The following is a 24,507-nucleotide window of genomic DNA, read 5'->3' on the forward strand; positions in this document are numbered from 1 at the left end:
GTCGTTTTTGTGTCCTGCACACACACACACACACACACACACACACACACACACACACACACACACACACTCCCTGAGGACTGTGCGCCAATCACAAAAAAGGAGGGGAAACGAGAAAGGGAGAGAGAGACAGAAAGAGAGAGGGAGTCATTTTCCCTTTGATGTCCCTAGCTCCCTGGGCTCCACTCCTGTCCCGCTTCCCGCAAATGTCACCATTCATCCCCTTTTAAAGGAGCATAATTGGAAGACACTCCTCGATGGGAACAACACATGCTGTCCATCCTGTCTTTCAATTCTCCATCTTATTCTCTCTCTCTCTCTCTCTTTCCCCTATATCATTCTCTGACACATTCTGTATCATGTCTCTTTCTCTCTGTATCATGTGCCCCCCCCCCCCCAGTCCTTTCGCCATCTTCATTTTTCTCATCCCATGCATCCTCATCCTCCCATACCCCACTCGCTGTTTATGTCTCTCTCTCTCTTTATTTCTGTCTGTCTGATATTCAATATCTAGATATTTCAGCAGCCTTAGCAGAATGAGGATATTGTGTGTGTGTGTGTGTGTGAGAGAGAGAGAGAGAGAGAGAGAGAGAGAGAGAGAGAGAGAGAGAGAGAGAGAGAGAGAGAGAGAGAGAGAGAGAGAGAGAGAGAGAGAGAGAGAGAGAGAGAGGCTGCATGGTTGCAAAAGCTACACTTAGGAGTATGCTCACACACACTACACCTCTCAGTCATACATGGGCTCACAGAACTATCCTCCACCCATGCGATGAGTAATCTTTCGTCATGTGTGTGTGTGTACGTGCGTGTGTGTGTGGTTTTGTGAAGTATGTGTGTTACAGTGCAGCATACAATATTTGCTACACTAGTGTGCATAGGCTACTGTATATGAATAGTATTGTTATATTTGTTGTCATTGCCAAGTATGAACATCTGTGTGTGTGTGTGTGTGTGTGTGTGTGTGTGTGTGTGTGTGTGTGTGTGTGTGTGTGTGTGTGTGTGTGTGTGTGTGTGTGTGTGTGTGTGTGTGTGCGTGTGTGCGTGCGCGCGTGCCTGTGTGTGCATGTTTGTTTGTGTGATTTGCTGTCTGGGGGTGTAGTAGTTTTGCTGTGGATAAGAGAAACAGACTGATGAAAAACACACTCTGACACAGCCCTTGTTCATACTTTTGTACAACTTTTACTAAAACAGTGCAGACTGGAACCCAACCATTTCAAAACAACAACGCTTGTCTGACAAGGCACTGTAGCCAGGAGATGGAGTTAATATAAAGTCTTCTTTTATATCCTTCTGTCAATTCAATCACCACAGTATTATTTACAGCAAAAAAAAAAATCAAGAAAATAAACCTCAAAAGCAAAAACATTGCAAAAGTCGCAACATGGTCATGCCGCAACTATGGAAAGAAAAAACGTCAACAAAAGAATCATGAAATCCAACAGGATAAAAGAGTTGAGAAATAGTTAGCATTATGTAGAGACCAAGTTTCAGTTCACAACAGGTCTCACAACCGGGCATTCTTAGCTATACACCATCATGACAACAACCCCCAATCCTGACCCGTCTGTCAACGTTTAAAGCATTATTATTAATATGATTTAGTATCAAGTGTATCATATTTGTTTACATACCTGGGTTGATACAATAGATTATAGCCATCCTTGACCCAGAAATAATGAAAAATGTTTTCCTCTCATCAGGGTGAAACATTGTGTTTCTGGCCCTCGAATCATTGCTGCTAATCTTTGGGGGAAATGACTATAGGTCAACTGGGCGGGATCCCTAATAATGGCAGTAGAGACTGCAGAAGAGTCCTCCACCGTATTATGGACCAGTCCAGATGAGACTGATGATTTCCAGCCCAAACAAAATGCTCAAAACCCGCCTGGAAACCCTAAATCCCGCCCAATTGTAACTAAATTCTATTGATTTCTATGGCCATGAATGAGCAGAAAAACCCGCCCAAATGCCCCTTTTACCCATTTTTACCCATCCTAGGTAGGCCAATTGGGTGGGACACAGCCCATTCTGCCAACACTGTTATGGACTATCATGCACCAAGGTCTAGGGATGGGTACTAAGGGACATGTGTAGGGTTTTGGGCAATGTGACATGGAGGTGGTTGTGGAGAGGCAGGGTAGGAGGGTTTGTATTAGTTGTGAAGGGAAGGCCGGAGTTAGTATGGCGATGTCATTAAAATGGCTTTCATTTAGGAATAGGCTCTGGAACTGGAAGGCCAGGGTGTGTAAAGTAGTGGAAGTATTTGGAAGTGAGTTTGTGTGTACCGGACAGAATTTGTGTGTGCGTGCGTGCATGCGTGTGTGTAGGGCAGTATTGGGGATGTCTATGAGAGTGGGGGCTACAGGCAAATGAATAATAAATCACTGTTTATTAGGTTTGTTGGGAATCATGTAGAGGTTTTCCTTCTAAGTCGATAAGACAAATATTCATTACATTTAAAGCTGCCCACCTACAGTTAAATAGATCTCTAAAGGGAAAACCTTGAAGGTCAAAATGGGATGTGTGGTGATGATCAATCGTCCATTGCTATCCCCATTTCCTGCTGTAGCAGGAAGCACACCTCACGTCCCATCAGCAACCAATCATGTATGAGCACCCTTCTCACAGGAAGTGAGTGGAGAAGCGGCTCTTGTCAACATTCATGGATGACCTCTTTCGTCTCTCCACAATACTATTGTCCTTCTCATCATTCACATAACGCCTCACTCAGATCACTCTGCCAAACCAGTAGCCATTTATAGTAGGCCTATGCATATCATTGCAAGCCATCACAAGACAGACTTCTGTTGGTCGATATTTTTTTGTTTGTTTGTTTGTTTGTTTGTTGCATTCAATTCACAGCCCAATTCCACCCCCAATCTGCGCTCTGCTCTGTTTCACGTCTAGCAGTGACTAAGAAATGGACCGACACATGCAGGAATACAGCCAGACACGAGCAGAGATCCTGCATCCCTGACTGCTGGATTTACAGTACATGTATGTACACATTATGTCTGGGCTCCACAAAAGGCCCAGAGGAAATCGCTTCTGACGTACCATAAAGGACCCATTACGAATCAATTGTTTCAAATAAACGGAAAAAAAACCAAAAAGCAAAATCAAAACAAAACAAAAAAAGGTTTAGCCACATTGGTGTAGTTTAACACTCCTCACAAAGCAGGAAAAGTTCTTGGTTCCCAGTGAAAATTCTATGTTCTCTTTTTTTATACACAAACAATACATTTTCAAAAGGTGTATATAGTTCTTTTTTTAAACCTCAAATACTATGCATGGTCTCAGTGGTACATAATTCATACAGCATGTACATTTTCTCTGCTTTTACGTAAAATGTGTGTTTTTTTATCCTCGTCATTTAACTGAGTAAGTGGGGTGAGGAATATAAGACATCAGGAGAGGATGCAGGTGTTTCAGGTTAAACTCGGCATAATAAGCTAGGTCTGGACCCTGTTTCTCGACAATGTCATTGCTAACTAAGTTAGCAACTTACTTGGTTGCAATGCAATTTCCCATAGACAACTTACTAAGTTGCTAAGTAGTTAGCAACGACACTGTCGAGAAACAGGCTGCTGGTTCCCTTTTTAAAACGACAAAAACAAAACAAATAAAAGGCAAAAACAAAACGAGAAACATGTAAAATTGCAACAACAAAAAATACTGCAAGATGTTTGTCTGTTTAGCAAGCTTCTCTCGGTTAGCCCGGGCTGCAAAGAGACTGAGCCCATGCAGGTAACTTGGCACACCGAACTTGTCAAGGTTGTCATTGGTGATGATGATGTACGAAACCAGGCCAGGTGTGTTTGCTCGTAGCACCAATCTCCACCTCACCATCAACTAACCTACCAGCTCAATCCACAACATGGACCACATTAAACATTCAACACAACGAAAAGAAAAAAAGAAAAAAAAGAGAAGAGAAAAGAAAGGAAGAGAGAGAGAGAGAAGCTTTTAGAACAGCAAACTTGTGAAACATGCCTGCTGTTGTACTATACAGTGATATCAAAGAAAAGAGCAAAGCTAGCTCACGTTGGATGGTGTTGGATGGAGCAAAATAACAATTGCAAAAGTCATTGTGAGGTCATTCGGAATCCCTATTCATCTCCATGGATTCGAGCCACAACAAAGGGGCCTACCAGAACGGCGTGCACTACCCAAGACTGGCATATCAGCACTCGCTTGGCAAAACCCATTATAAAATGGCTTAACCAAATGACTGGATGGCAAAGATTTAAAAAAAAAAGTCTCACACAACTACAGTACCAGTTGACTGCTGAGGTCAACTGGACTTCCCTGCTCTGTTTCCCCCGACAACCTGATAACGTGACCCCTACAGTCTCCTAAAGGTGAACCAGTGCACCCAGGGATCAAAGAGAAAGGTCACCTCAAAATAGCCTTCGCAATCTGCGCTAGGTTTTTTTTTTTCAATAAATAAATAAATACACACACGCATTCACTCACATTCTCGTACTCATAAACAAGCTCAAACCAACCAAACTGTCAACATTATTTCCTCTAAGAAAAATAATGGAGAGTGATCAAGCTCAAGCCTGCCAATAAATAATCTTCACAACGACACATGTGCACCAGGACATCTGTAGAGTGTGGTAGCTTCCATTACAGGCTGCAGAGCTGTGGCATGACAAATGCAATAAACATGGGCTCTGATGGCAAAAGCGAATGCACCCCACACCAAACCACACCACACATGCACATACTGTAGGCTACACCAAGGACCCCACACCTCTGTCATGGCATAAACAGCCACACACACACACGTAGAGCATGTCTGCAGAGTGTCCTGTGTCAAGGTGGTGGTGGCTATATGCTATAAATGTACGGCATAAAAACAGAAAGCAGCAGTGATCACCGAATATCAGAACACTCCTGTTCATGTTCGGCCGGCAATATGTACACAAGCACTCAGTGTGGTTTTTACAGTCCTGGTTGAGCACTGATATTTGCTCTCTGAGACTAGACATTAGCTTCACCAGATTGTGGAGTGTGGACGTGTGGGGAGTTGGGATAGCGACTACCGTAGGACCGTGTGTAAACAGCATTTCTCTCAAAAGAAAGAAAAACAAAACCCCTCCCAAATGCATACGAAACATAAGCTCATGGGAGTGACTGGAGGTGGCAAGTTTGTCTGTCTGTCTGTCTGACTGACTGTCCGTCGTGAGAGAGACCGCAGTGATGTTTCAAGGGCGTAATGTCTACATCCAGTCCTACTGCACTGTACAAACACTAATACTTGGCTGTAAATTTGCAGTTGACTGCAGTCAACCGCACAACCGCAATGACCTTGATGGTCAACGCAACCATGGTCAAGGTCAACTGTAAACCAGGCTTAGAGGGAGCGGGGAAGGGGGCCTGTGGACATGCACAATTCATTCCATATCCACACTTTCCCCCCCGAAAATTCCCATAAAAGCAGTGCGTACTGAGGATGGCATTGGTCTTGGTGAACATGCTGTGTGTATAGTAAGGTCAATCAGTGTTTTGCTTCAAAGTGGGGTTTATACAAGTGGCAGAGGACTGAGCTGAGCTTGCAGAGGTCGAGTAGACCTAACGAGCTACCTGCACATCGCTGGAACACTTGCTTCCTACGCCACAGGTTTCTCTGCACCGCTGAGAAGTTAACACCAGCTAATTATTATTACACATGCCAATACAAGTACAAATGCTTCAAACAAATCTATTTGCCTCTGGTTAAAATCAATGACCATGTTTTTTTTTTTTTTTGCTTTGCGTTGTTACAGTATTATTTCTCTGCCTGTCATTGTGTGGGTGGTGTGTTTTGTCTATGCGGCTGTCCTAAGCTGAGATGTGTCTGACAGGAATGCTGCTACACACAGTTTAAAAGGATGCATTTCACCCTGATCTGTAAAATACAGACAAACCCTTAAGACTCGTACAACCACCAGGCTTGACCTCAGGATAAAGCAGCTACAGCCCCAACAGCAGAGATCAAATAAAAATGTTAGAAAGTACAACACAGTTTTGCATTTTTGTTTACATTTGAAACAGCATTAATATTGAGACCTGCACACAAGCCACTAATTAATTAAATTGACACTCAAATAAACAAAAACAAAAAAATGGAATGAAAACTAAGCTTTGTTATTTAGTGTTGTTGAAAGGCCAAGCTCAACAAAATATCTATTGTATGTATGTACAGCATGGTCCTTGTTGAGCCCCTGCAAAAAACATACAAAAAACAAAAAAACAAATAAAACAAAATGTAAAACCCTGAAAATCCATCCATGCTTCCCGTTCAGTGGGATTGCTCCTGGTACATCAGCACATCTGCACTGAGAGTGTGTTTAGGCCTCTCGACCAATCAGGTCCGCAGAATGCAAGCAGCGCCATTTTCAATCAGCCAATCAGGTCCTCCGGATGTGAGCGGCATTCTGCAGACACAAGACAGTCCATGGGGTGGTGCTGGTAACTCTGCCGAAGCACTGTAGCGCTCATGCCTCTCCGCTTCAAACCATCATTGTACCTTGGGCGCCATCTCTCGCTCTTTCTCTCTCTCTCTCTCGCTCTCTCTCCCTCAGTGTCTTTTTCTTTCTCTGTCTCGCTCAAGTCCAAAACCTTCATGGCAAGAAAAGGTTTCACAGTAATCTTCATCGTCAGTACCATTCTTCATTTCAAAGATCGGCATCAAAAAAATAATACTTAAAAAAATAATATTTAAAAAAGAGAGTTAACAGCAAAAAAGACTCGCATGACAAGAAGCGATGTAAGCGTGCAGTTCTGACGCAGAAAAATCTACATAGCGGTTCCTTTTGTCTTCATTTTTACTTTAAGATAAGTTTTTAATTTGACTATTTACTTTTCTGGTAAGACACAGAAATGGAGAGGAGGTGTGTGTGTGTGTGTGTCCTGGTGAAAAGGGGCACATGAATTGAGAAAAACAAAAACTCACTGTAAATAGTTAATGATTCCTCTCCTTCACGTTCCTCCTCTCGTTCTATCCCTCCCTTCTAGACCTCTCCTTTCTTTTTAGTATCCCTCGTTTCTCTTGCTGTGTGCTGACAGTTAGCACGCAGCAGATCTCAGAGCATCTGCTGTCTCCAATCGCTATGCAACACCCTATTCCGGAACACCAAAGCCAGGACTCGAGAGTTCCATGGAGTTCATGTGTGTATTACTGCTGTTGGCATCATTCGCGTTACTGTATTTCAGTCGATGTAAATGTTATTTGAAATGTGTAATGTTTGAGAGAGCATAACAATGCCTGTGTGTCTTGTCTATTATCCAGTGGTCAAAATGAAATTCTAGACTTAGGAACGAAATGTCACTTTCTATACACATATCATCCCTTTTTTTCAAAAATGCACGTCGTCCACTGAGGTCTTCTTCGCATTTCTTCCATGCTCCTTTTCAAGCTCTCCTATCATCTTCTCTTCACCTCGCCTCCCTCTTGTCCTCCTCCTTTCACAAGAGCACTCATCCTCTTTCTTAAGAGCACTCAGTAAGTCCCACATTCTCGCTCAGTCTATCCATCTTTCCCTCTCTCTCTCTCTCTCTCTACTGCTTTCTGTTCTCAGTCGTATTCCCTTTATATTTGTGTGTCACTGCCCCCTAGGGTCCAGGATGAAGTTTTCAGTTTTAAAAGTCGTCATGTCTTGTTGTCGTCGTTTTGTTTTTTTACAGTTTAGCTTTCAACAACTGAAGGAGAAGGAAGTAGTTTTGGTGATGTGGGTGGTGGCGCTTGCTGGAGATCCCGGCTCTATGTCGCCGCCCCGGTGGCTACTCGATGACCATGCAGCGGGGCAGGTGCTGGGAGTAGTACTTGAAGAGCTCGGCCGTGGCCCCGGGGCAGTTGGTCAGCTCCAGCTCCTCCAGGTCCTGCAGCTGGATCAGTCCTGACAAGCCATTAGTCGTCAGCAGGGGGCAGCCTAGAGCAGACAGACACAAAGGGGACACCGAGCAGACCCGTTTACTGTTTGTACACAGTAGGGCAATAACAATACACTCAACTCACGATTCGGTTCATATCACGATTTTTGACCTACGGTTCGATACACCACACAATTTCTGAAATCTATCTCGTTTGAAGCTTGGAAGCACTATGACATTGCATCATATGATTGTTTTCTGGACCTTGTTTTCTGGCGTATCACAATATTGCCTCCTTTCATTACGGTACAATGCCGTGACTCTGAGTATTGCGATTTCTCGGTTCGATACAATATCGTTACAGCCCTAGTACACAGATGTGACATAATCGGGCTGCACGCGCATTGTTGGAGCAGAATTGACCATGTACCACACACTTGTAAAGAAACTAGTAGCCAGGTGTTTTATTTCCGAAATAAGACAACGGATGGTCACAATAACTTCAGATATTAAGTGGGCGCCACAGACACGGGCATTCCTAATGGTGTCGTAAGTCCAGACTGTACTTTTGCCTTCTTGCAACCACAATCATCTCCTATGCTGGAACAGCCTATTCCCTCTCGGAATAGCATAACGAGTGTACTTTTTAGGATCATGCTTCAGGACGTCTTCTCTCTTAAGGGTCTGCACTGTTGGTTTGTGTGTGTGTGTGTTTGAGGCAACAATAAGTGCATAGTCAGTGGTGATGTAACTTCTAAAGGGGTCAATAGAATAGTCAATTCAAAGTCAAAGTGTGTGCACAAGGACTCTCTTGAACTTTGATCAAAGTCAAAGTGCTTTAGTGTGTTTTATTGTCAAAAATCTATGTAACAATGTGTAACAAGGGTTACATCTACTGTATGTGTAACAATCTATGTAACAAGGGTTAGCAGCACAGAAGATTGATTGGTGTTTAACCAGTCTCCAATGTACAGTTAAACAGTGAAACATACTGTATATATACAGTAAGACATTGACTATAATCACACACAAACGCAAACAAAAACAAAAAAACAAACACTCTCTCACACACACACACACACACACACACACACACACACACACACACACACACACACACACACACACACACACACACACACACACACACACACACACACACACACACACACACACACACACACAGCCGTAAAGAAATAACATATTGATACATGAATTTACATTCTCGTGAGTCTGATGACTTGTGGAAAGACACTGTTAGAAGATAATAGAAAAGAAAGGCTGTTAATGTAAGGGGAAAATCCAAGGAGGTGCTATGTATTCAATGAAATATACTAAACATTGACTTTGCATGTATTTGAAATAGTTTATGATCTATGAAAATAGGGGGCAAAGAAAAAAGATGTTGGTGATTTGGCATCGAAGTGAAGGGACTAATATAGAGCACCACTGTAATCACAGAGATCATAGTGGCAGGCAGGTAGACTAAATAGTTGAGTAATAAATGTCATGTAAAATGTATTAAATGTAGGGGCTGTCATGGCTAAGCGCCGCGGTTAGGGTGTCAGACGTTGGCGTTCGACTTCAAACCTGCCACGTTGGTGTGGGGAGTAATTAAACAGTGCTCTCCCCCATCCACCTCCATGACTGAGGGACCCTGAGCATGGTACCGCCCCACTGCACTGCTCTCTTGGGGCACCATTGGCGGCTGCCCCCTTGCACAGGTGAGGCATAAATGCGATTTTGAGCACTGAGTGCTGTGTCACCATGACAATGTGAGTTGGAGTTTCCCTGGTGGGTTTTCACTTTCGCTGTAAAACATACACAAATGGCTGCAGGTAAATCTGGCCTGCAAGTCCATTATTGGTCAATAGGGGGCAGTCTAGGACAGGATAACACCACAGAAACCCCTCATAGTGTAGGTTCATAGGAGTGGGTGGGTGATGATGGGAAATGTAAAATCAGATGCATGGAGCTATTCATAGGAAAATTTTGATTTTTACATGTCTGACAAGTACCGAAGTTTAAATGCCACTACAGACCTCTGACAGTTAGAGTATAGCTCCCATTTGCTCACAAGAATATTTTCTAGCTCAGGTTGTTTTACAACATGCGCCAAAAAGTGGCATATTGTGACATTAATGTAATGATAGGAAAATCAGTGTTCTAATATTACTGGACAACCTGTCAATTGACTACTTCATGTCAGCTTGATTCAAAACACATCAAGTCACATTCTTTTTTGTTCACGTCCTATTCTTCCTACTGAAGCCTAGGGGAATGTCTACAAGTCTGGTGTTCCTGGCACATGACATAAGACAATGCTTTTTATATAATTGATGGGCTAACATCAGGATGGCTGTCTCTTTATTTTTAGATCAGTGATATTCTTGGATGTGCAATGAGTCTCTGTTTTGAATAATTTCAGTGAATGCCTTTTATGAAGGTGCCATAATTGGTATACATACATATATGTAGCAGTATAGTAGAATGTGTGTTGTGTGAAAGCATTCACGGTTCTTATTATTACTGTAACGGTTTACTAAGATGAGAGAACATGTGCTGTATTATGCTTAGTAATGGGGGTACCATGTTCTTCCAACTTGAAAAAGGTATTCAGAATGCAATACAGATGATCCTCTACACGGAATAGAATCTCAGCTTCTAAGTTAGTATTCAGCACTGTTTAGCTCAGGCCCTTTGCAATATTTACAGTACACAGTGATGGTGCTCAATTATCCTGCTGTGGAACTGATTTTTGGACTGTGTGTGTGTTCAAGCTTGTGTATGTGCCCCTGTGTGTGTGTGTAAGTGCGTGCGTGCGTGTGTTCATGTGTGTGCGTGTGTGTGTTCAAGCTTGTGTATGTGCCCCTGTGTGTGTGTAAGTGCGTGCGTGCGTGCGTGCGTGCGTGTGTGTGTTTATGAAGAGAAGATGGTTGGCATACCGGCTAGGGACAGCAGCCGCAGGCTCCTCATGCCAAACAGATGCTGCAGCCCAAAGTCCTGAACCTGGGAGAGAGAGAGAGAGAGAGAGAGAGAGAGAGAGAGAGAGAGAGAGAGAGAGAGAGAGAGAGAGAGAGAGAGAGAGAGACTGATTACTAGGTACTAGCGCGAGTAAACAGTGGAACACAAACCAAACGCTAAAGAGCCACGGAGAGCAAACAGATTTACTTGACATTGTGTGAATAAATTAATTGAATTAAAGGCCAAATGGAATCTAGAAGGTTTTCTGTTTCTGTAGTTTGTGTCATATGATATGCCGATGTATCTCGCTCATAAATTAGTTCAAACATGTAGGATATCTTGTCTGCCCATGATAGTTCTATGCATTTAGCTACTTCATTCGTATGACAAAAAACCAACAACAACAAAAACTAAGCAGCATTCACAGGAGCGCAGCTGCACACACAGTTGAGATGGTGATTAAATACCTTTAAGAATTTGAGAACTGTTGTAGTCTACTAAAATAGCACCACATATAATTGCTTTTTCAAAGGTAATCAGAGGTAGGCCCTCATTGAAATATTCGTCAATCATTCATGACATCATGTGGGTTCACCATGTTTCACTCACCAGCCTCTTTAGCACGAATAACCAATTATTTTTATTAGTTCAATCAATGTCTTACACTGTTAACATCCCTAGTGGAAGGAAGAGCAACAACAGCGGACGAGGAGCAGAGTTGAAGTGAAGTGCGACACGAAGTTGTAGTTCACACACGTAGTATGAAGTGTGATGCATGATGGAACAACAACAACAAAAAAACGTCTCTCATCAAAATGAGAACCTTTCGAGCTTTTTTAAGGGTATACCGCCCAGCTCTAACACACACACACACACACACACACACACACACACACACACACACACACACACACACACACACACACACACACACACACACACACACACACACACACACACACACACACACGAGCAAGCAAACAGATCTTTTGTAAATGTTCACACTTTTGTTTTGTTGTTTGTATGCTTTGGCAACACTGTATCATAACAGTCATGCTAATAAAACACAATTTGAATTTGAATTTGAATTTGAATTTGAATTTGAATTTGAATTTGAGAGAGAGAGAGAGAGAGAGAGAGAGAGAGAGAGAGAGAGAGAGAGAGAGAGAGAGAGAGAGAGAGAGAGAGAAAGAGAGAGAGAGAATGTGAAAGGAGGGGAAAGTATAGGGTGTTGAGGCAACACTGATTAACTCATGCATTTTTGTATGTTAGTGTCTGTGTGTGTGTGTGTGCGTGTGTGTCTGCGTGCGTGTGTGTGTGTGTGTGTGTGTGTGTGTGTGTGTGTGTGTGTGTGTGTGTGTGTGTGTGTGTGTGTGTGTGTGTGTGGCGTGTTTGTGTGTGTGTGTGTGTGTGTGTGTGAGTGTGTGTGTGTTTACCTGACAGCACCAGCGCAGGTAGAGGCTGCGGAGAGAAGACATGGTGGACAGGTAGCCCAGTCCGGTATCAGTGATGCGCACACATCTGAGGACAGAAACACACACACACGCACGCACGCACGGACGCACGCGCGCACACGCACACACACACACACACACACAGAAGCACAGTGTTAGGACATGGGTACAATACACTGTTATTGTGCGCTGCCTTTTTCACATTATCCTTCTGAGCCCCGTTTCTCGAAAGCATCGTTGCTAACCAGTTAGCAACTTACTAGGCTTGCAATGGGAAATTGCATTGTAACCAAGTAAGTTGCTAAGTTAGTTAGCAACGATGTTGTCGAGAAACGCACCCCTGGTTTGCTCCAATTCTTTGCTGTGTTCAGGAGCAGCAGACAATAGCTGGTGTACTTCTTGTCCTTGTGCAACTGGAACAAGGTTTGCAGCAATGTCATGTTCAACTGCAGTATTGCTCTCAGGGCTGCATCCTTAAAGGTGCGCTGTGTTGTATTTTTAGCCATTTACTTCCAGAATTCATGCTGCCCATTCACAAATGTTTCCTTTTTCATGAATATTTACCACCACCACACAATTCTAAGTATTCATTATGACTGGGAAAATAGCACTTTTCATACATTAAAAGAGGGATCTTCTCCATGGTCTGTCATTTTGACATTTTTAGCCACAAAACCTACTGTACTTTGCTCATACTAGTAAATATTGGTTTATTATTTAGTAAACATTCATGAAAAGAACAAATTTGGTAATAGGTAGCAAAGTTTCAATATGCAGCATAGTTGCAGTACCCATTTTGGTCACATTATACACAGTGCACAGTATGTTATTCTATAGGACTTCTATCAGACTGTGTGGTGTGATCCACATAGTAAATGTAAACACAGGCCTGTTTCTAAACTCTGATGTGTAGTTAAAACACTCAGTACCCTTAGCAGTACCAGTACAAGTTTTCTTAGCTGAGACGGGTTCAAATATATACTCCAAGTACATAAACTTGTGAGGGTCATTGTAGCGAATGGAAGTAGAGTTGCCCCACTGGGACTCGAACCCAGATCTTCGGGAGAACCACACCTGGGATTTGACCGTTACACCAAAGAGCCAGGCTAGTTGGCATGACAGTCAGAGAGTGCACCCACAACCCTAATTATGGCAACTCCATCACACTGCCGTCCCCATCAGGAAGCAAACCCGTACGCTTCACACACTCTTGGTGTCCCTCATGTACCACCCACCATCCTTCCCCCAATCCAGAATGCCCCACACTCCATGCTGGGGTCCCTAGCACCAGGGTTATCCTTCCTGTGGTCCCTCGTACGGCTAACACTGCTGGGTGTGCCTCCGATGGACTCACAGCTCTTCATCCCACTTCTGAAACCATTTGTAGCAAAGGGGAGTAGAGTTGCCTTAAGCCCAGACCTTCGGGGGTACCAAACATGGGCTCTGAACATTACACCAAAGATCCAGGCTTGTTGGCGTGACAGTTAGAACGCATCCACAAGCTTAGTGATGGCCACTCCATCACAATCATGTTAGCTTACATATATGCAGCAAACAACGTGAGTTTGAGCTACGCATGTTCAAGTAGCAAAGTGTCATCCTTGAAAGGCACACTTAACTGCACTATACTGCTGCTATACTACTGCTGTGCCACGATACTGCTGCTATAACACTGCTACAAATGTCTTGACATAACTGTAACTTCAGACAGTCTTCGCCTCATTTCATGCTAATGATGCAGAACATGCAAATGAATGCAAATGCATCAACAGTATATGCATAGCAAATAACATTATGGCATCATCAGGCTAATTCCATAACACTGTATTGTGGCTGGAAACCAGAAGAAGACATGAAAAAGATGCTAGCAACTTTCCCTATCCCCCTACGAAATTCCTATCGGAGGTCCCCAGGTACCAACATGCAGTGGAAGATGAAACACCTCCGGAAAAATCTAGTCAACACAAACATGCATCACAACAAAATCCCTCTGTTCAGGAGAACTGAGAACTAGCCGTGTGTGTGTGTGTGTGTGTGTGTGTGTGTGTGTGTGTGTGTGTGTGTGTGTGTGTGTGTGTGTGTGTGTGTGTGTGTGTGTGTGTGTGTGTGTGTGTGTGTGTGTGTGTGTGTGTGTGTGTGCATGCATGCATGCGTGTGTGTGCTATTTAAAAGTAACCCACTTGAGAATCTCTTGCTTCTACCTCCACATCTAAATATACCATGCAGCGCTTGCTTGCTTGCTGTGCTGCTTGCCACCCACCCAACTTCCACCCACCTCCAATGCCACATACCAGCATCCTGCATCTACAATCCACAATCCACAATCCATCCAACAGCATCCTTCCCATCCCTTCCCACCCGTCCGTCAAACACTATGTACCCAGCAAGTACAATCACACCCCTTCACCATCTCCACCATATATCAGAATCAGCAGTGGAGGAACAATTGCATACAGGGCCCCAGGGTAAAACACTGATGGGGCCCCCATACGGCCTGCCGAGGTCAAGATAAGGCCCCCACAAACAATACGGTAGGGCCCTGAGCCAAGAGGCGAGAGCCCCATTAGCCCCTCCTATAGCTCCACCCCTGACCATCAGCATTCATTACATTGCATTTGGCAGACGCTTTATAACTAAACTGACTTATAATATAATCATAGCCAACATCACTAGCAGATACGAAGTGCACAGGAAATATACATCCAACAGCAGTATCACCACCCAGCACCCAGCGTCCTGAATCAGCATCAATCCCACCAATCCACCCATCACCATCCAGCATCCATACTCACCCACCACAATGTATCCAACATCAGCAGCACCCATTATCCATTCTTCTCCCTTCAGCATCCATCATTCAACATCAGCACCAGCATCCCTACGTCCCAGTGACTCACCCATCCAGCACATGCTAAACCATCATCAACATCCAGTAACCCTCCGTCAGACCTATTTATATCTCTATGTCTCTGTATCAACATCTAGTATCGAGCATCGAACATCCATCCACACCTCTCCTCCTATTCCATGGTCCAGCAAGAGTGGTAAACTTGAGCATCATCCTAGCATCCAGCATCCCATCATCCTCCCCCATCACCATAGTGCACTTCCCTCTCACCCACATCAACCTACATGTATTAGCATGCAGAAAAGCTCTCCCATCATCAGGTAATAACATCCCCTGTCCCCACTCACCGGCCCAGCACAACTTCCTTCATCTTGCAAGCTGTCACAGGACCCAGTTTCTCGATAGTATTATACTGCAACCAAGTGAGTTGCTCCCTAACTAGCTAATTAGCAACGACATTGTTGCAAAAAGTACCCCAGGACTAGTTCCTCCAGCTGGTGCAGGTCGCAGCGATGTACTCGAGGGCCATGTCTGTGATGCGTGGGCACCAGTTGACATCCAGGCTCATATCCTAACCATCCTATTCTATCCTCAATAACGATGTCATCCCTCCGTTCTCCTCTATCTATCCACACCGGCCTTCCACTCACCGGTCCAGGACTAGTTCCTTCAGCTTGTGCAGGTCAGAGGCGATGGGCCATGTCTGTGATGTGCTGGCACCAACTGAGGCTTAAGTTTCTAATAGCGCATCCAGCATCCAGCATAGCAAAACTTTCACCAGGCATCAGCCTCCATACTCCAACAACCTTTCATTGATTCAATACCCTACCCATTCACCTCCTACTCATTCACCACTAGCCTGGCGACGCCATCCTATGTACTCTCCACCCAAAGATTTTGCCACCGAACATAGTCTGGCGAAACCCTCCTAGTTCGGTTCGCTCACTGTTTAGCCAATCAGCAAGCATCCGCAAAGTCTGTTACTGATTGGTTACGGTAACACTATTCACACATTTTTTATTATTTTTTTATGCTTTTGCGACACTATATCGTAATAGTCATGCTAATAAAGCACAATATGAGTTTTAATTCGAATTCGAATCGCCAATGAATTTAAATGGCAGAGTAAGATCAGACCATCTCCCACCCTCCATGGAGACGGATTCCTCTTAGCTTTCTCCAGACTGTTTGCCGGAGTCAACATTGGGCTTTCGCCCAGGCTAATTCACCACACCTATCAGCATCTAGCGTCCATCCTTTACCCACCACCCACCCACCCATCTGCCCCACTCACCGGTCCAGTACTAGTTCCTCCAGCTTGTGCAGGTCACAGGCGATGTATTCGAGGGCCATGTCTGTGATGCGCGGGCACCAGCTGAGGTCCAGGCTCCGCAGCTTGCGCAGGTTCTCGGCCACCAGCTCCACGCCGTCGTCCGTGATCTTGGAGCAGCCGGACAGGCTGAGTGCCGTCAGGTTGGGCAGGCTGTGCACCATGTTCACCACGCCGTGGTTGGTGATCTCCCAGCACGAGTGCAGACGCAGCGTGTGGGTGGTGTAGCCCTGGAGGGATGGGGGATGGAGAGAGAGGGGACAGAGACACACGCATGGACGGACACGCACAGTCACACACACACACACACACACACACACACACACACACAGACACACACACACATAAAATATGCATATATATTATACCTACCTATATCCTGTACATATGGTTGCCTGTTTGACACCTCTGTAAATTAAAATGGGTCCTCTAATTAGAATAGAATAGAATAGATTAGAATAGAATAGAATAGAATAGAATAGAAAAGAATACAATACAATACAATACAATACAATACAAAACAGTCTCGTCTGTTTGGCGGTGGAGTAAGCTTAAGTGTTTGTGACATGGTGCAATAGAATATAGAGTACAATAGAGTACAATGAATAGTTGGGGAGCCCTAGGGGGGGGGGGCGTTGAGAAGGATACAACTGAGTGGGGGTGGGGCTTAGTTACCATTGGGGGGCATCGCAAGAGAATCGCAACTGTCAATCTTGTCGCTGCTCGCAGCCACCGAGACAATGCCCGACGTTCTATTTCCAGTCGCAAATATCAAACACTGTTTGATTTCTACGACTTGCGATCGGCGACTCTTTGAGCTGCCAAAGTTCTATCTTAGAACGTCGCTCACGACGAGGAAATCTTTCCCGACAATCGCTTGCGATGGTCCTGTGGGGTAACGTTCCAGCGATTGTCGTAAGGGGGGGTTTCAGCCGAGAATCGGCGCGATAGTCGTGTAGTTTCCCATATGAAAAAGTCTTATTAAAAACGCATATGGATTATATCTGTTCCATAAGAATATTATAAGGGTCATACAAGGCACAAACCCACATATACAAATCTAACTATTTTTTTATTCATTTTCAGTCATATATGCCATACACAATTTATGTTACTAAGGGCTTATATATTTCGTATAAGTAAAAAGATTGGAAAATAGTGCAGTTTTTGGAAGAATGCCAATCAGATGTGTGCTGTATTTGTGCCATGTTGTGGAATTACCTCTGGGTCGGACAGGGCTAGCCAGCTACTCACCCTGCTACGGTGATGCCTGCCTGGCTGCTGCCTTCAGTCCCGGCTTTTACGGACCAAGAGTAAGTAGGACATTGTACATCTTATAATATTCAACATCATTACTGTCACGGGATAGAGATGTGAAAGAGAGCGTTGTCCATTCCATGTCGTGATGCAATGTCTGACTGTCATCCTACGAAATTTACATGAAAGCTGTAAGTTTAGCTCTACACTTGTTGCCTTTTCAGATCGAGGCGCTGGTGTGATGTTTCCCCGTCGACTGATGAGGGGAGGAAGGCAGCCACGGCACGCGATTGTTCAACATGACAGTCAAGAAAGACAAATAAAAAATCATGAGTGAAGTTCTTCGTCAGGTTGTTTTTTTTTCCGGGAAGCTTATTTAGACTGTCTAGGCCTGTGTTATATACAAATATTACATTTAAAGTCTCATGCTTCATATGAGAAATGTGCAGAATTCATATAAATATTGGTGTCAGAAACTGTTTAAGAAATGTACAAATTAAATAAGGTTTGCATATAATTAAATGTATAAACTTTATCAAATTTATATACGAATATTACATTTCAAGTTGTAAACTTCATATAAACTTAATATAGGAAGTCTGTAAAATCCAACTACGGAACATGTACGGAACATACGTGTGATGGAGTGACCATCACTAGGGTTGTGGGTGTGTTCTGACTAACATGCCAACGAGCCTGGCTCTTTGGTGTAGCGGTCAGAGCCCCGGTTTACTACCCCAGAAGGTCTGGGTTCAAGTCCCAGCTGGGCAACTCTACTCCCCTTTGCTACAAATGGTGTCAGAAGTGGGATGGTACCGTGAGGCCATCGGAAGCGTACCCATGGTGTATGAGCCGTAATTCCATGTGAGGGACCCCCAGGATTGGTGACCCCCGTGTGAGGGACCTCAGTGATAGGTGAAGCATTGATGATGGGGCACACTGGATGGGAGAAGCATGATGGGCAGTTGCGTGAGGGACACCATGAGTGTGTGAAGCGCACGGGTGCAATGTGATGGAGTGACCATCACTAGGGTTGTGGGTGTGTTCTGACTAACATGCCAACGAGCCTAGCGGTCAGAGCCCCGGTTTACTACCCCAGAAGGTCTGGGTTCAAGTCCCAGCTGGGCAACTCTACTCCCCTTCGCTACAATACGTAAATTGAATAAGACTTCAATATGATTTTAACATAAAACGTGCATTATTTCTATAGGAATATAGTAGTTTTCTCCTATGTTTTAGTCAATATAATATAGTATTATGCATTGTTGGCATGTCAAACTCTTATAAGAATTTATACTGCATGCAGTCATGTTATACGGCATGCATATAAGTTCCATATAGTATTTCTTTTCGAAAAGGGGCCATAATCGACTATCATGATAGACATATATTAGAAAACGCATAAGTGACTCTTGCAAATCTGGCATTTTTTCTATACGATTTAATGTAAGGAACATGCATGTTTGCAGTATATGAATCATATAATTCTTTTTCATATGGGTTGAGCCAGGCTTTATGATGAGGTCAAGGGGGCGTTTGTTCAAAAAAAGGTTGAGAACCACTGGTTTAAAGCAACAGAATTCAATATAAATGTAATTGATATTATGTCATACAGCATGTTGCAATACAGCACCTGTTTGGGGGGGGGTGTTTGGGGGGCATTGGCTTGCCTGATTATCATAGACTTGCAATCGAGAGTGTTGCGTCACTAGGAGGGCGCAGCCTGGCTAGGCATTGGCAGGCTTATGATGAGGTCAAGGGGGCTTTGGGAGGCTTATGATGAGGTCAAGGGGGCGTTTGTTCAAAAAAAGGTTGAGAACCACTGGTTTAAAGCAACATAATTCAATATAAATGTAATTGATATTATGTCATACAGTATGTTGCAATACAGTACCTGTTTGGCGGTGAAGTAGGCCATGGCGGTGTCAGTGACGTGGTAGGCCTGCAGGCTGAGCTCTGATAGGTTGGGCAGCAGCTGGGAGATGGCGGCGATGGCGTCGTCCGCCACATTGATGCAGTCGCTGACGCTGAGCGAGGTGAGGCGCGCGTTCAGGCTGGACCACAGGCCCGCCTCCGTGAAGTCGTTACAGCCCGACAGCTCCAGGTGCATCAGGCCCTGCATCTGCTCCAACATGACCTGGGAGGTCATAACACACACACACACACACACACGCACGCACGCACGCACGCACACACACACATACACACACACACACACACATGGACAGAGGTTAATCATCAGACGCATGCACTCATAGACACAAAGACAGACACAGACACAGACACAGACACACACACACACACACACACACACACACACCAGGCCCTGCATCTCCTCTAGCTCACCGGAGGGAGAACCACACACACACACACACACACACACACACACACACACACACACACACACACACACACACACACACACACACACACACACACACACACACACACACACACAAACACACACACACACACACACACACACACAAACATAAACACACAAGCATACATGTACACACGTACAGAGTCACAGACATAGGTCAAAAACCACACACCCACCCATCCACCTATCACACATTGTACATATCCAGACCGATGACTGAGCCCATGAACAGATCCGGCTCTCATAGTTAGTTGAAGTCTTATGCCTTGTTCACAACAGTAGCGACCAAAGCGAACTCGCCAGGGGCGAAGCGAACTGAGCGACCAGAGCGAATTTTAACGATTAAAGTCAAGCTAATCTCATGGTAATGAGTAATGAAGCGGTTCAGCGAAAACCAATTGGAATGTTCACACCTCTGAATGTCCCAGACTGTCAAGCCAGAGTCGTTATGTGATTAGCTAAATCAAACATGTCAATGTCACGTTCAGAGCGAATACAGCCAATTCAAGGCGAAACTTTTTCTGCTACCTCCGCTGCCAGGCAGCATAGTTGCCCTTGGTCTGAACGTGGCATTACTAGGACATAGCCAAGACTCTGTGTATAGTGTCATAGTCGTGGAGTACTATGATAGAGATAAGACTTTCAATGACTAGTGCCATGTTAACGCATTGTGAGGCTACAACAAAAAGTAAATAACAGAGTAAAAGGGGACCACCATGAGCAGTGGCGGCCCAAGTGAAAATAGAGTAGTAGAGTAGAGTAGAGAGTATCATTTATTGATCCCGAGGGAAATTAAGTAAACAAAATATAAACTAAATGTAATATACTAAACGAAATAATAAACTACACAAAATATAGACACAGCGCCCTCTTGAATTATTATTTTTTATGTTCCAGGGTTGATTGTTGGGGGGGGGGGGGGTGTCCCTACAGTGGGCAGTTTTGATGGGGCCCCTTGCCAATTGCCTAGTCTACCTGTTGGTCAAGCGCACTGCGCCTGTTGGTAAAACCAGCTCTCACCATGAGCACATCCACAAGTCACGTATCAAACCTACAGTGCAATGCCATGTCAATATCATACAAAACAGCACAGCATACATTGAGCTTTACAAATATATACTCTGTATAGCCACAAGTCACGTACTGTACAAAACATACTGTACCTACAGAACATTGCCCTGGCCTAGCCACAGAGAGAGAGATGCCTGGGATTATGGTGCATTCCAGTCCCAATCCAAACTAGTAGGAGGTCGCACTTATCCAACGTCCTACTACGAAAAACGCTCAAAGTGGAAGTTACAACTTGCGAAGTCGGGGGGACTCGCACTACTCCCACATCAACAAATCGAAGTCGAATGATAATGGCGGCGTCCATAGAGCCATTTATAATAACAATAACTCTAATTCTCTTTTGTGCAGCTGTTCCAAACACAGCCATTTTAACATATTTCATAATTTATGTGTTATTATATGATATTGTGTCAACATAAATGTAACATATGACAGAGTAATAGCCATTATGGCTCTTTTGGCTCATATCAAAACACCTCGCTTAAGTCAGCAAAACCTTCACTTCACTTCAATTGTCAGGAGCGGCTGCTGAAATATCCATGTAGGATAAGTGCAATCTCCTACTAGTTTGGATTGGGACTGGAATGGGCCATTAGCACCTGAAAACATTCAATAATTGGGCCCCTCTCTGCCATTGCTCGAATCAAGATTGCTCATTACTCTCTGTACTTCAGTACCACTCAAACAGCCAAAGATACAGTATGAGAGGGGAGGGTGCCGTGGCTCATTGGAGCATTACGTAATCCGAGGATCTGGGTTCATCTCTGACCCTTGGACATTTCACTATTCTATCTGAATAATGACGGTGTGGAAAAAAAATATTTTTTAAAAAGATATCATAGGGCACTGGCAGCGTATTGCTGGGCATAAATAATGACAAGATAAAATATAGTAAATAATAATAAAAAAAAAACATTTGTTGAAGTTTTACTCATCATTAGTTAATTATTTACTAAGTCTTCATAAGCGTCATTATTAGAAAGTGTTACCAATGTAATAAAAGTTATCAGACGAGGGGGGTCGGGTTATTGACTGCACCCCAACACTGTTCGCTTGTCCCCGGAAAGCTTTCAAGTTTATCCCCACGTTTGGGTGGACTTCCGTGTACCATATAAACCATCCAGCGCAGTATGTCCAAAAACACTGAGCTTCAGTCAAAACATTTACTTAACCATATGCATTTAAAGACGTCATAAGATGATGATTATATACATATCTAACCCATATCCTGCCAGTCCTGTCCAAATTCTACCTCCTAAGAAAATACCATAACTCTAACCCTGACTATAGAATGAACTAGAAAAACCCACTTTGCAGAAGAAAATATTTTCTCCTGGCAAGTTGGTCTCGTACTGTATCGTTGAAGGTAAGACACAAAAGGACGAGAAACCTGTTCTCCAATCACAATGCAGGATTTTTTTGTCTTCTACCTGTTTGAATCATTGAGGCGAGTTAGTCACTGTTTCTCTGGTGCATCATACCATAGAATGCAGTGGCAGTTTGAAGGATAGTATTTACTTTAGCTTGTGCATTTAAAGACGTCATAAGGTGATGATAATAATATTTAACCCATACCTTGTTTGTGTAAGAACACCAAAAGCTTGGTCAAAGAGAGATATAGATAATGGAGCATACATAATACCACTGGGTTCCAAAGTGCAAGAGAACAAAGTATGAGAACAAATATCTTAATATAAACAATAAGCTTGTAAGCTCTCATGAGCTCCATATACGTAAACATCAATCAATTACAATTTGCTGCAGGTTCTACAATGACACCGTATCAGAGCTGTAACTACTTCTGTAACTACAAATCTGAACAAGTAAGTAGAGTGAATGAACGAGTAAATGAATGAATGAATGAATGACTGAATGAATGAATGAATGAATGAATGAATGAATGACAGATTGAAGGAATGAATGAATGGTGAAAGGGTACAACTGTTCTGAAAAACAATATACATAAGAACCAGATATTTCTCATTCTGACAATTCTAACCCATTTGAATTTTATACAGTATAATAGCATGATTGTTAAGGGCTTAGCCTTAAGCCTTAACTGCAATACATGCTGATATCTGTTTACAAGACAAGACGAATGATCATACTACACCCTCACACATGCATGCACGCATGCACAAACACACACACAAACAAATGTTGAGAACCCAGAACATTTTTTTCCGATCTGTACTTGTCCCACATTCCTCCAAAATCTCGACCTTTACTGTCAGCACTGAGACAACCCTACTTATTTTTGCTCTGCACTCTTAATATCCTGCTCCCTTCGGGAAGAACACCCTCTGTTGTCCCAAGTCATCACGGGCCACAGCACAGCATCATGGGGTTCATTTGAACAGGCACTGAATAACCTCAGCGCGTGATTTCGGAAAAAATGGGGCCTGCATGCTCCTCTGCTTCTGACATTTAACCGCATGGCTGTAGTGGTGAAAACATAAGTAGTCTTTGCAGGAAAACTGGTGACAGTCTTAACCATGATCTGTTGTTTTCTGTTTTGGGGCACGGCCAGAACTGGATTAAGATGGCCCAGGGCCCCAAGGCTACAGGTTGTAGTGAGGCCCCACCAGAAGGCAGATTTTGCGACAAAATTAATTACATCGTGATATAATTACGAGCAAGGAATTAAGGATAACATGTCTGTCAACTGTGGAGATGAGTATTGACAGGATTTAAAACTGTACTCAACATGACAGATTTTTTCAATATCGCAATTTTTTTTGCCTTTGGCCAATCAAGGGTCCCCTGGCAGGTGGGGGCCCCTAGGCTGCAGCCATGTCTTGTCGATGCACTAATCCGGCCCTGGGCACGTTCCATTTGGAGGGACAGGATGTACTGTGGATGTTGTCAGGTCCACTGACAGCCTTGACCAGGCCTAAGACAAAATCAATTAATACCAACCTCTCAATACAATAATAATGGGGAACTTATTCTGGGGCCCCTCCCTCCCTGGGCCTGGGACAACTGACCTCTTTGTCCCCCCACCCCATCCCCTGTCAGCGGAAAGAGATGTTTTGTACTCACTGCATCAGTGTCTTGTCTTGCCTGCTATGCCTTTTCAACAACTGCACCAATTATGTCTTAATCATTCATTTTTTTCTTTTGTTTATAACATTGCACAGACAAAAAAAAGTCTGTATCATCATAATCTTCATGGTGCGTTTTTTGAGGTCTGTCGTGGGCAGATTAAGACGTTGCTGTTTCAGCAAAAACACAGAGTCAGACCGTTGCTGGCGTGTCTGTCTGATGGTGTTGTTCTGGCAATTTGGGGTAAAGTTGGACCCGACTGGTATTCGCTGGCTTGGCGGAAGAGCCTGTGTCCTTC

General features: G+C 43.8%; 1 protein-coding gene across 1 annotated transcript in view; it reads right to left on the reverse strand.

Moving 5' to 3' along the window:
* Positions 1-1,175: 1,175 nt before the first annotated feature.
* Positions 1,176-24,507, reverse strand: part of fbxl16 (F-box and leucine-rich repeat protein 16) — a 58,808-nt gene continuing 35,476 nt past the window's right edge. The window contains exons 3-7 of the mRNA XM_063221400.1: positions 19,605-19,847; positions 16,418-16,683; positions 12,258-12,342; positions 10,803-10,866; positions 1,176-7,916 (exon numbers count right to left, since the gene is read on the reverse strand). Coding sequence (XP_063077470.1) covers positions 7,768-7,916; positions 10,803-10,866; positions 12,258-12,342; positions 16,418-16,683; positions 19,605-19,847 — 807 coding nt within the window. The 3' untranslated portion in view covers positions 1,176-7,767. The remainder of the gene's footprint in view (positions 7,917-10,802; positions 10,867-12,257; positions 12,343-16,417; positions 16,684-19,604; positions 19,848-24,507) is intronic.

The sequence above is a fragment of the Engraulis encrasicolus genome, chromosome 2 (assembly GCF_034702125.1).
Source record: "Engraulis encrasicolus isolate BLACKSEA-1 chromosome 2, IST_EnEncr_1.0, whole genome shotgun sequence".
NCBI lineage: Eukaryota > Metazoa > Chordata > Actinopteri > Clupeiformes > Engraulidae > Engraulis > Engraulis encrasicolus.